Here is a 14,311-nt window from a genome sequence, read left to right as displayed (position 1 = left end):
TTCTTGCAGTTAGCTTAGGCGAAGTTAGATTAGATAGGTATCTAGTTGAAAATACCGCACATTATCGCGAGTAACAACATCACTTTCAGTTGCTTCAGCTATTTAAAATACATATATGCAACTCCACATGTCTAGATATTCTTGTTGTAGAATGTACCTCTACCAACCCTTAGGTTGAAAGAACTTGGTAGGTACATACATTTTAGTGACGTTAGCACTAGACCGAAGTGTCGAGCAACCTGTAGGTACCATTGACAAAACTGTCTGTAGAGTAGGTACGCGTATCGTGTTTTGAACATCGATGTATTTGAATAATTGCAAATTCACACAGTTTGTTTCGTTTTTGTTTGTTATTGTTGTTAAGTTTGTCTGAAAAAAAAATTTTTGCCGACGGTAGGTATATTTCTGTTTCGGCTGACGTCACGCCGATGTTAATGAGACATGGTTCCAGCGCAATAGCAATTTGCGGGACTAATATTACAGGGAATTTTACAATTTATTTTCATACATTATGATTCTGTTATAATAGACTAGCAAAAGACTAACATTTTACAAATGAAAGAAATGAGCGTGAAGCATGAAATTTATTTTAAAACGAAAAGTTTTTCGGGCTTTAAGTATAATGTATTACTTCCTCAAAGAAAATATACCGAAAAATGCATTTTTTATCTGAAAAAGAAAAAAATTGTTAAGATAAATAAATCAACTTAAAACTGTTCAGATGACAATAAGTATTTTTCATAAGTTTGTTATTTTGGTAAATAAGGTATAAGTAAGGTATAGTACTTAAAAGGAAAAGCAGACTGATCTATCAACGCACAGTTCAAACTACAGGACGAATTGGCCTGAAATTTGGCATGCAGATTGCAGATAACTATTATGACGTATCTAGACATCCGCTAAGAAATGATTTGTGAGTGTTAAGCTATCAGTCATCCGTGCAAAGTCAAGGCATATAACTGAATCAATTCGAATAATAATAGAATGAAACTTCATTCTCATACTCACGTCTGAACAAGTAGCAAACATTGCTTTCGGAATACTAGCCATTTTGTTAAATACATCCATTAAAATCTGTAACAATACATTCCAAATTAAAAAAGTTTGTAAATAAAAACTTCAATCAATCAATCAATCAATCAGCTTGTTTGCGTCCACTGCTGGACATAGGCCTTCCCAAGAGCGCGCCACCACACGCTCTACCTTCCTCTCATCCACCCACTTCCCGCTACCTTCTTAAGTTCTTAAATGAAAACTTGTACATCTAATAATATCTTGTAATAACTAAGTCAGTGGATGTATCAGGTAGAAATAAAAGTATTAAAAAAAAAATAATGGTTAAAACTTTTTTTAATCCAAAAGTACCTATAAAATTATTGAAAAACCGGCCAAGACCAACCGGAAACTCGCGCACCGAGGGTTCCGCACTCGGGAATTTATTCGTCATTTTGCACGATAGGTAAATCAAAAACTATTGTGCATAGAAATAAATAAAAATCTGTTTTGTTTTAGAATGTACAGGCAAAGCCCTATCTACCTTCCAAATTTCATAATTCTAGGTCAACGGGAAGTAGGTACCCTATAAGTTTTCTCAACTTTTCTCGATAGACACGACTGCCGACAGACGGACAGACAACGAAGTGATCCTATAAAGGTTCCTTTTTTCCTTGTGAGATACCAACCAACCATCCAACGCTGCGCTTTCCGGTGCGAGGTCGTCATTCTAGCACCTTGGGACCCCAATGTCGATCGGTTTACAAACTATGTGCCCTGCCCATTACCACTTCCGCTTCGCAACCCGCTGAGTAGGTATATATTGCGCAGTAATATTATCACCTGCGTAGTAAGACGACCTTTAGAATGACATTTTGACTTTGTAGAGCGTTGTCTCGTCACTCTTACCTATATGACGTTTTGTCGGTCTCAGCGACAGAGACAATGCTTTACAAATCTCCTTCTAAAGGTCGATGTACATTACTTTCTGCCGCGTATTGTAGTCTCCGTTAAGACTGAATAAAATTAGAAACAAAGATTCTTACATTGGATTGAGGTTTAGGTGGAGCTGGGGGTGCCACTGCCGCCGGTGCTGCTGGCACGGCCGCTGCTGGCGCGGCTGGAGCAGCGGTGGCAGGTGCTGCAGTCTGACATAGCACCACCGCTATCGCAGATAAAAAAAACAAAAACCATAAACCAATGCGGGCCATACCTAACTATAATGTCCAAACTAAAAGCAAGCTTAACAAATCTTTTTCTTATATACAGACGTTGATAGCCGTAACCATTCATGCATATCTGTACTGAAGAATTATGACGCAGGTGAGAACAGAGCCGAAACATTTATGTTTATTCATACATTTCAGTTACAGATACTTTATGACAACATAAAGGCTTTAAATAGACAACAACCAAGGTCAAGGTCTATGTGTAAAACTTTTTATTTTATTTTATTCAGATACAAGTTAGCCCTTGACTGCAATCGCACCTGGTGGTAAGTGATGATGCAGTCTAAGATGATAGCGGGCTAACCTGGGAGGGGTATGGCAGTTTTTAATAAACCCATGCCCCTTTGGTTTCTACACAGCATCGTACCGGAACGCTAAATCGCTTGGCGGTACGGCTTTGCCGGTAGGGTGGTAACCAGCCACGGCCGAAGCCTCCCACCAGACCAGACCAGAAATTAGGAAATTATAAAATTCCAAACCCCTGCTAGGAATCGAACCCGGGACCTCCCACTATTAAGACCACAGCGCTCACCTCTGCGCCAGGGAGGTCGTCAAAAACCGTCACTGTGCCTTCAGCACAGATGTCCGTGTGGAAAAGAAGTTGATAAATTTGGAATCCACGGACTCTCTTGCCAAAGGAGCTCCGGTAGGCTGTTTAGGCATGGCTCTCTTAACGATACGATTAAAAGAGCTCTTGCCACCATAAATATTCCTGCGCTCATTGAGCTGGCAGGGATTAGTCGGGATGGTGGCAAGAGACCTGATGGATTGACGCTGGTTCCCTGGGAACGGGGACGGGCGCTAATGTGGGACGCAACTTGCGTTGACACATTGGCCCCGTGTCATATCAGGAAGACAGCATCAAGACCGGGAGCCGCAGCAGAAACAGCTGAAAACGGCAAGCGGCGCAAGTATTCCTCTCTTATAGAGAGTTACATTTCTGTGCCGTTTGCCGTGGAGACCCTGGGGCCATGGAGTCTTAGTGCTAAAAAAAATTTACGAGACATTTCACCGCGATTAATAGCCTCATCTGGTGACAGAAGGGCTGGCTCATTTTTTGCGCAACGGATCAGCCTGGCTGTCCAGCGCGGAAATGCAGCCAGTATTCTTGGCACCATTCCACGCGGTCATGATTTATATAGTAATTAGATAAGTCACATAGATATCTACAAAATATTATTTATCTAGTTATGTTGATAGTCAGTATTGTGAATAAATTGATGTATATCTGTGGATTGTGGAAAAAAAAACAACCAAGGTAACAAAAATGTTAGACTGCAATTGATTTTAAATAAAACAAAATACCTATTGTGTTTTATTGCACACATCCATTATTTATATAATTTATTAGCTAATGCACGCGACTTTGTCCGTGTGGATTTAGATTTCCGTGGGAACTCTTTAAGTTTCCAGGATAACAAAAAAAAACCGACTTCAGTAACTACAAACACTAAAAAGTAAAAAATAATTTAATTTATTACCCAATATATTATGTATACAAGAGTTATTGTAGTTCTATAGTAATATTTTTTGGAGTCGGTTTTTTTTTTGATTTTTTTTATTTCACAATTTTTATGTGGCCCCATTGTACTAAAATAATATGATATGCCTAGTTAAAAACCTACTGTTTACTAAGCTATTACACTGATCGCGAGCAATTTACTCTTATCCATTGAGGAGTTCCGTTCTCCATCTCCGAAGATATTCATCAGATCTTTACCAAATAAAATGGGACACCTCTGAAGTATGTCCTTCAAAACAAATCATCAAAATCGGTTCGTAATTGACGGAGTAATCGCGTAACAAACATACAAAAAAAAAACATAGGTAGGTACAGTCGAATTGATAACCTCCTCCTTTTTTTGAAGTCGGTTAAAAAGTAGCCTATGTCACTCTCTAGGTTTTTATACTAGTAACCTACCTATCTATGCGGGAAGTGGGTGGATGAGGAAGGCGGGGGATTGTGTGTGGTGGCGTGCTCTTGGGAAGGCCTATTTCCAGCAGTGGACACAAACAGGCTATTTGATCGGTGCCAAAAAATCACATCGATCGTTGCTCCAACAAATAAGATACGGGTAGTATTCCTTATGAAGACAGCAATTTAAAAACATTCGATCTTTAGTGACCGTAACCTTAAAGCTTTATTGGCTGGGTGTAATGAATTCATTTTTGATAATAATATTAACATGAATTCAATTTTGTTTACTGCATTTGTAATCAATATGGATATTAGTTTAATCGAAAGTTAATTAATTAATAATTTAAACTAAAATTAAAACCATCTTAAGTTTAATCTACCAAACTAAAGATATTACTTCATATTCATCAGTAGAAGCCATCAGCTGGCGTGGATTTAGAGTTATAAAAACCCAATGGGAAAATATTATAACAAACATCTACTCGTGTGATACAAGTATCTACTTAACATATTATGTTTTTTTTAATATTACAATAAAACTTAAAGCTAGCCTTATCTAATTACTATATAAATCATGACCGCGTGGAATGGTGCCAAGAATACTGGCTGCATTTCCGCGCTGGACAGCCAGGCTGATCCGTTGCGCAAAAAATGAGCCAGCCCTTCTGTCACCAGATGAGGCTATTAATCGCGGTGAAATGTCTCGTAAAAAATTTTAGCACTAAGACTCCATGGCCCCAGGGTCTCCACGGCAAACGGCACAAAAATGTAACTTCTCTATAAGAGAGGCATACTTGCGCCGCTTGCCGTTTTCAGCTGTTTCTGCTGCGGCTCCCGGTCTTGATGCTGTCTTCCTGATATGACACGGGGCCAATGTGTCAACGCAAGTTGCGTCCCACATTAGCGCCCGTCCCCGTTCCCAGGGAACCAGCGTCAATCCATCAGGTCTCTTGCCATCATCCCGACTAATCCCTGCCGGCTCAATGAGCGCAGGAATATTTATGGTGGCAAGAGCTCTTTTAATTGTATCGTTAAGAGAGCCATGCCTAAACAGCCTACCAGAGCTCCTTTGGCAAGAGAGTCCGTGGATTCCAAATATAGGTAAAAGTAGGTATTTAACATATTATGTTAAATACCTACATTTAAGATGGGTACCTAAACTAAAACATTGATGTAGGTATAGGTAGGTATTTTCTTAGCCAAAATCAATCATGGCTGCGAGCGTGGCCGGAACAAATTTTAGAATCTTAGTACAAAATACCTAACATCAGAATAGCATCGCCATCTTAGAATTTTGAAAATCAGGACAAAATGAAAGTTATCTAGTATACCTACCTAGGCATAATGTTTTTTCTAGTTAACATTTTTCTAGAAGTGAACGTAAGGCCATCTAAAAAACTGCTAAGTGCAATTCAATACGTCATACCCTGCAGCATTAGGATTAAAGAGTTGGATTCCGAAATTTTTTTGGGACCACCAAGGAATCTTCCTCTGTTGATTAATAAAAATATTTGCAAATCGGTCCAGAAACGTCGAAAAAATCGATGTAAATAAACCGAGCTGAGTTGAGAACCACCTCATCTTGGAAGTCGGTTAAAAAGGCCTCAAGCAGAAGAAGTGCCGGAATAAATTGTGTCATGTGTGGCAAAACCCGAAAAAAAGGTCCCATGATGATGTACGTGTACACCCTGCACAAACGCAAAAGCATACAAGCGCTGATTATCAGCGTAGGTAATTAAACCTACACTATCTATTCTATCTATAACTAACCTAAATATAAACGTGCACTTTTACTAATACGCTTTCTACTACACTAATATAATAAAGGCTGAGCTACTGAAAATTTCGTTAACATATGGATATGTTTGTATAAGGTTTTGAATAGGCTTTATTTTTGCAACAAAGGAGTTTGGAGCACAATTGAATGGACATGATAACACAACGCACGTAATGTATTACTGAAACTGAAAATGTATACTGACATTTTATGGAATGATTGACGATTTTCTTGCGATTTCCACACAATTTACGAATTTACTATTATTATGTATATATTATGTATATATTTATTATGTGTACAAAGTAGTACCACATTTGTAGACTCAATATTTATTATCTTGACTGTATAATATTTCAGACCAGTTTATATTCCTAATCATTTTTTCATTTCCATTCATTTTTTTAATGTGTTTGTCCTGAAACTCATAAAATCCTTCAAACGATTTTTAACTTTACTTACTAAGTATAAGACAAAAATTGGTTGTTCTGCTACGACAATTTACCTTTTCTGCTATGGCTATTATGTATGACGTAGGTACCTAACGAATAAAATTCGTTTTTAGTGATGAGTATAAGACAGAAGACACAAAACGCACGAGATTAGAAGAGACTGAGCTCTACAAAATGTGGCCCAAGTAATCTAGATAATAGTAGACCACAGGTACATCTTTTTTACGTTATAAGTTATATGATTATTTTTTTTGTCTTAAAGATATCAGTACCCTTATTTTAAATGCGAAAGTGTGTTTGTTTGTTGGTTTGTCCTTCAATCACGTCGCAACGAAGCAACAGATCAACGTGATTTTTGCATGGGTATGGTTAAAGACCTGGAGGGGACATAGGCTACTCTTTATCCCGGGAAATCAATGAGTTCCCACGGGATTTTTAAAAACCTAAATCCACGCATACGAAATCGCGGGCATCAGCTAGTTTTAAATAAGACATAAACAGTGTAATTTAAACTCAAAGGAATTGAAGTAGGTACCTACCTACTTGAAAGTCACATTTTCCACAAAGGGTCTCATGTGATCACAGGTAAAATAATAAATGCTTACCTATCTACAGATGTCTCCTAGGACCCCCTTTGTAATTAGGTAAACTGTGCTGCAACAGTTCGTGTTTCTGTTCACAAACTATAATGCAGCCAAGAAATCTCTCATCAAGTAACTACTAGTTGCTGAAATTCACAAAGCATTGTAGTTAATAAGCCACACACTTCATCCTTTTTAATCACATTACCCATTATGTCGCAGTGGGGCAACGCACGGATAGACTTGATTTTTGCATGGGTAGCTGGTAGCTGGTATAGTTAAAAACCCGGAGATTGACGGGCGACGGCTACTTTTTATCCCGGAAAATCAAGAATTACCACAGGATTTTTAAAACCCTAAATCCACGCGGATGACGTTGCAGGCATCTGCTAGTCTCTATAATAAATATAATGCTGAAATATCGAAAGCAAATGTATATTTTTTATTCAGATATACAAGTTAGCCCTTGACTGCAATCTCACCTGGTGGTAAGTGATGATGCACTCTAAGAAAGGACGGGCTAACCTGGAAGGGGTTTGACAGTTTTTATATTATACCCTTTTGTTTTCTTCACAAATGCTAAATCATTTGGCAGCACGGGTTTACCGGTAGGGTAGTGACTAGCCACGGCCGAAGCCCCCCACCAGACAAGAGAAAATTTAGAAATTATAAAATTCTAAATTTCTCCTGCTGGGAATCGAATTGCTTGAATTCAGATGCTTGGAGTTATAAAGGTTATACAGGTAAATCGCTTAGGCATCGGGACGAACGAGGGCGGTGTTTCGTCGTAATTGCAGCTGTCGTGGAGACGAATGTGTCCTGCACGTGCATAGGCACTCTCGCTCACTAACGACTGCAATCTTTTTTGAACTTTTAACTGATACCGATATATTGCACATACGCATACCTATCTACCAACAAAGAGTAAGTAATATTGGTTTGCCTGCGGCTTCATTAGTATGACTTTAGAAATCTTTAGGTAGAATTTTTAAAATCGATCAGGGGTTAAATTTTTTAAAATCCTGAATCTGACCTGATTGAAACAAATTTTACGGAACAGACCATCCGTTAATTGAGTTTTCTAATAGGAATACGCCTTGTCTTATACTTAGGATAAGTATATATCGTTGGCTGGACAACGTGTGTGACCTGCAATCTTTTGGAAGAGCCGAATGGCGCGTAGTGGCACCGCAAGAATAAGTAATTATTTAATATACTCTGTGTGAACATTTAACATCAGGTAGGTAGGTCGTAAACACAAAAATACTCCGTGATTATAAAGTAAAAGCACAAATTATACAGAAGGCTTATCAAAAAGACCTCATCTGCATTTCATCGTGGGCTGTCGGGAAATTAACGACGAGAAGTTCCCGGCGTGATTATTATTCATAAACCGCGGGGTCATGTACGAATAAAATTATTGTTTTGATGATCAAATTATGCGTTCTCATCTTTGACATCGCCCTAGTGTTGTGAAATTTAAAATGTTTGAAGAGAAAAAGTTTTTTTTGTAATCTTGTGTTTTGCACCCAGAAAGATTACTATTATCACCATCATTATCATAATCAACAACCGATAGACGTCCACTTCTTGACATAGGTCTCTTGTATGGACTTCCACACGCCACAGTCTTGCGCCGCCTGAATCCAGCTGCTTCCTGCGACTCGTCTGATGTCGTCCGTCCACCTAGTAGGAGGTCTTCCAACGCTGCGCCTTCCGGTGCGAGGTCGCCATTCCAGCACCTTGGGACCCCAACGTCTAACGGTTTTCCGAACTATGTGGCCTGCCCACTGCGAACATTTATCGTTTTTCTCTTCAGATTGCTGCTCGCTTAGCTCAAGTACATTTTTCTTATTAAAAGAAGCTAAACAAGAGGAATACAAAATAAAAAGGCATGCAAAAGGTTGTCAAATACGTGGTCTTCGTCTGCCCTCGACAGACGGATTATGTAAGAATATTTAGTATCACGGAGGAACTTGTGGCAATGTTAGAAAGGGATGATGTAGGGGTGCTACATCAAGAGCTAGTCGTGCAGTGGTGTATGTACGTACTATTTGGAGTTTAAAACGAAGATTTAGATGCCTTTTAGTTCATAGCGATTATGACCAGGGATGTTGATGTGTAACTATGTTTAAAGTAATAGCTATATTGCAGCGTAAAACTTTTACAAACTCACTCTCGAGCTTACAAACAAGTCAACATGTTAGAAGCGGTTGAAAATCACCAGAAGTGAAAACTTTTCTCTCTTTTCATTACAGTAAGTGAGTCACATCGTGCGATAACGAGGTTTCATGCAAACAGCAACACGTGCTGCTCGCTAATGTAATGACAGCCTTCCGTGCGATGGCTCTTTCACAGCTATGCGGCTTTTAAAAGGAAAACATTTTCTGGGAATCTAATTTGCTTGGTGTTGTTGCATTTTTATCCAAATAAGATTTGGGTGTGGTTTCTTTGTAAGAAGAGCTTCCTCCTCTGTGACGTTATTTTAAATCCATTCCATACCTAGTATAGTACGCGACAGGTCTAGATGGCAATCGGGGAGGGAACGCCACGCATTCCCGCACAAGCCCCGCGCTTACCCGGTGCGGTCGAGCGCAGGTAACGTGTGGGTGTGCGGGGCGTCCCCCCCCCCCCCCCCCCCCTCGCCTCATACCTCGATTGCCATCTCAACCTGTGGCGGACTATACATACTAATATTATAAATGCGAAAGTTTGTCTGTCTATCTGTTAACGTTTTTGATATCTGGTATACAGAAATAGCTTGCATCGCGGAGACGGCTATAGGCTACTTTTTATCTCGGGAAAATCCAAAGAGCTCTTAGCGGATTTCTAACCGCTATTAGTTGTTGCTATAACGTTTGATGCACTAATCAACGTCAATACATTGCGTAAATCCTTAATATAATTTTGTAAACTCAAAGGCAAGGGTTTTTTTAAATATTTATACGTGAACTTGCTTGTGCTTTTAGCGTTATTGCATTACGTATGCATGAGATACCTACTAGATAGTACGAGCAAATTAAACGTCACTTTGGATAAACATAAACTTTGCTTTTGATTTTAAATAGCTAAATAAACGTTGAGTAGGCATCAATTCTGACTCGCCATGCTATTTATTGATGATACTTGAAATCTGAAAGATACACAACGCCCAACAGCAACGTGGCAACGTATCTAGCGAGGCTCCAAGTTGTAGATAAATTGTATCTAATAATGGGAAACTGTATGGAAGCTTTCATTTCATACTTAGACCAGGTGGCGTATAGTCGCCACGCACTTTTTTTTAAAAGAATATAAGCCATGTAAATCATGACTAATAATTCCCTTTTCTCCTTCAACTAAGCGTTAAGCTTGTGCTAGGAATATGTACGACAATAGTGCAACAGGTGGGGTAGAACCGCCGACCTTTTGGAATTCAGTCCACTTCTTAACCGTTGATCTATTAAGGCTCTTTGCACTGCTAGTATTATGTGAAATGCATTCAAATAGTTCCCTGTATTACATTCCCTGTATATTTACTAGTTAGGTAGGTATATTATGCTCACGCAATTAATTATTGATCTTGTTCAAATTTCTTTTTTAAAAGTTTTAAAGACTTCTAGTCCATATTCTTTGGACGTATTATATTTTACTTGGTAGTAGCTTTAAGCATTCAGAAAAGTTCAAACCGTATAAAAGTTTCGTCTCTAAATAAAACTTTAGTTTAATTTCCAAATAGTCTTTTTATTTATTTATTATTCTTTGTTTTTGTTTAGGTACTTGTGTTCATTTCTAGACCAAGCGCCGCCTCTTGGTCCAGAAAGGAACAAAAGTAGTCCAAAATTATTCATATATATATTTAACGAACACTTGAATATTACTGTAATAACTTGAACTTTAGTTTTTTCGCTGATAGAATGGTAATAATATTCAGAAAAGTTTGCCTTCATGTTGGCCAGCAAAAGTTCTGAGCCACAATAATATTGCAAAAGAAATCTTAAGGCCATTAGACTACCAATTAACTTTGGGCAAGCAGGGCCGAGCGATAAATACGTTCTAATGCGGAATTAATTAATTTGACAAATTGTCGCTTAAAGTTGCCTAAACGCTGACATAAGGGAGTAAATGATGAACACTGTCACTTTGTGAGTTGCAGTTTATTGACCGAGCGAAGAAATGTTTCTGAGTCTACTTAAGTGAAATTGCACTTGTCCGTCTATCTGTTTGTCAGAGCCTTATAACTACTAAATTACTGAACGTCACTACTTTAAATTTAAATATTATAATATTATGTAAAATGATGGCCTTCAGCCGAATATTGCATAAAAAATATAGAAAGCTATATTTCAGACGGGCTTTCATACGAAATGGTTGGCTTTAAAGTGGGGATTGAATTCGATGCTCTAAGTCAAAAACGGTTACATAAATACAGATAATCACGAGCGCACGAATTTGTCTTATTGTTTAAAAATACGAATGTGTGAGCTGTGTTTGTGTGCTTTTGTATGCATTAGGCATACATACTTACCTCAACATTACATACCTACCTACGTTACTTTATTTATATGAGCATTCTTCAGTCTTAAGTTAGAGTTTTGTTTCCAAATTGTTAAAACCAGTTATACTTAATACTTTTTAAGTACCTACCTACTTATACAAAAAATATTTTCAAAAGAGTAGGTATCTAATGAAAAAATATCTTCTAGTAAAATGCAAGTTAGGTATACGCTGAAAACAGAAAAGCCCGAGAACCAAACAATTTTAGCGCAAAAAGAGGTCAATTGTTATTGATGGCAAATCGTTTTTGCGTTCCTTTGATGCAAAGCTTTTGTAGCTTTTAATTGGAGCCTTTATACTAAACAAATTGGGGTATGTTTTCAGACGCGTTGGTAAGCTGTTATATTTTAATAGCTTACAGCTTTAATAGGAAGGTACTTAAATATTTTGAGATTGTAGAATTTTAAGGACATGTTGTAAATTAAAAAAACCGGCCAAGTGCGAGTCGGGCTCACGCAATGAGCGTTCCGTACTACAGTCGTATTTTTCACGATAACTCGAAAAATATGATGCATAAAAATAAATAAAAATCTGTTTTAGAATGCACATGTAAAGACCTTTCATATTATGATACCATACCCATTCGATATAGTTATCTTACTTATAAATTGAAAATATTAATTATTAATTCATAACCACAATTTAATTTTTTTTTGTGGGATGTAACCACAAATTCACGGTTTTCAGATTTTTCCCCCAATGTCTGCTTTAGACCTACCTGCCAAATTTCATGATTCTAGGTCAACGGGAAGTACCCTGTAGGTTTCTTGACAGACCGACAGACAGACAGACAGACAAAAAAGTGATCCTATAAGGGTTCCGTTTTTCCTTTTGAGGTACGGAACCCTAAAAATGAAAAAAACACGACTGTCCTGCCAAAAAAACGAACTAAAATGTCAAATTTTTCAGATTTAGAAAATGGCGCCATACGGCCACCATAGGTATACTTATATGTATATATTTTTATAAAATTATAAAGATTGTAGCATTTTAATCTGCGACTACTAAGACTTCTTATAATATAATGCACAAAATACTTAATTCCAAAACAAATGTCTTTAAAAGTCTTTGTTTCTTGTAGAACGGGCAACGGGCCCCCGCCCCGGACGCTCGGAGCGTAAACACGTATTCAGCGCTGCTCTGTAATAATTTAATCTATAATAATAGTAAATGTTAATATTTTTGCACAAATTTTATCCTAATATCGAAGTATTTTGTGTGTTAATAAAAGCAAGTGATTAATTGTACAAACAGTGAATGATTTCGATAGTTTTCAAGATTGTTTCTGCAAATAGTTTTGATGTGTTATAACGGACTTCAGTGCATATCATCAAAGTGAATGCATTCGTACAGTGAACTTGACCTTTAGACTCGACGTTGCCGGCCAACTTACCGAGTATGTATCTAAACGGTCGGCTACAATAATTACGTACATGCGATTATATCCGATTTGACTGTTATATATTGTTTGTTTTTCGTTTTCTGGACTATTTAAACATGCCTTTAAATCGTACACCGCCTTCTAACTCGGAGTTGTCTCAATCGAATGAAAACCTAGTCCCCGAATGTTCTATGACGGAAACCCCTAAATTTAAACAGGGTTTCAGAAACAAGCGGCGGCGCTCGGATGAAGTGGGTGATCGCCTTGCTTCCTTCATGGTGGAAATTAAAGAAATTTTAGAAAGTTTTAAGAAGGAGCAAAACTGTAAGTTTGATAAACTAGAAAAAATATTTTTAACCATGGACGAAATAAGGAAACAAAATAATGAGATACAGAGCTCGGTTGAATTCCTGTCACAGAAGTACGACTCCGTCGTTAATCAAATAGAAAAATTGGAATGTGAAAAACAGGCCAATCGTCAAAACTTACAACTGCTAGAACAGAAGCTGGACAACTACGAGAGACTCTCTAGATCAACCTGTATCGAGGTCAGGAATATCCCGACTGTTAAGTCGGAAACTAAAGACAGCCTACTCAACACTATAATAGCGACGGCCAAAATCCTTAATATGACCTTACAGCCCAATGAAGTCAAGGACGTATTCCGATTAAACTCGAAGGATCCGGCTCATAAAACAGTGTTTGTTGATTTCAACAGCGTTTTGACAAAGGAAAGAGTAATTCGTTACTACAGAAAAGCAAATAAAGACAAAAATCGTCCGACTACAGAGAAATTAAGATTGCCTGGGCCTTCTAAACCTATTTTCATATCTGAAAGTTTATCAACTAAAACAAAAAAACTGCTTTTCTTGGCCAAGGACTTTGCCAACACATATCAATATACCTATTGTTGGACATCAAGTGGTAAAGTATATTTACGGAAAAAAGAAGGAGCTCCTGTCATTCTTATCAAGGCTGAATTAGATCTAGAAAATCTAAAAGTACAGATATGACTAGATATCGCAACTGCTCTTATTTGTAATAAATGTAGTCTTGAATTAGTAATTTTGACAGTATTTTTATATATTATTTTAGTCGATAAGATGTCTAATAAAAATCATGACTTGTCCACTGTATACTTAATACCTACATACCGACACCTTACACTAACACATTCTCACAACGATTACTACACAGTCACAATCAGCGTACATGTCGCCAATTTTGCAATTTTCTTTAATTTTCCCCTGTCATATGTATTTGCGGATGATGACAAAGATCCCTTTTCCGGTCAAATTAAAATAAAATTTGGGTTAAAAATCTCTATTTTCAGTAATGGATGACACTTCCAAAATAAATAACGATATTGACGAACTATCAGTATCGGATTCTTTTGTTTATTCTCCTGATCAATGTGAACAATACCTAAAGAAGATAATCGGAT

General features: G+C 37.6%; 1 protein-coding gene and 1 long non-coding RNA gene across 2 annotated transcripts; one reads left to right on the top strand and one right to left on the bottom strand.

Annotated features, from left to right (window-relative positions):
• Positions 1-569: 569 nt before the first annotated feature.
• On the bottom strand, positions 570-2,259 carry LOC138402519 (uncharacterized). Its single transcript, XR_011236896.1, has 3 exons — positions 2,040-2,259; positions 1,009-1,074; positions 570-669 (listed from the first exon to the last, which is right to left on the bottom strand). It is a non-coding gene; the product is annotated as an uncharacterized lncRNA (long non-coding RNA).
• Positions 2,260-12,983: 10,724 nt separating this feature from the next.
• LOC138402485 (girdin-like) lies at positions 12,984-13,880 on the top strand. The gene has a single exon (XM_069499185.1). The coding sequence runs from the start codon at positions 12,984-12,986 to the stop codon at positions 13,878-13,880; it is 897 nt and encodes a 298-aa protein (XP_069355286.1).
• Positions 13,881-14,311: the final 431 nt, after the last annotated feature.

Source organism: Maniola hyperantus, chromosome 6 (genome assembly GCF_902806685.2).
Source record: "Maniola hyperantus chromosome 6, iAphHyp1.2, whole genome shotgun sequence".
NCBI lineage: Eukaryota > Metazoa > Arthropoda > Insecta > Lepidoptera > Nymphalidae > Maniola > Maniola hyperantus.
The sequence above is the reverse complement of the archived record's forward strand: the minus strand, read 5'-3'. Positions and strand labels throughout refer to the sequence as shown.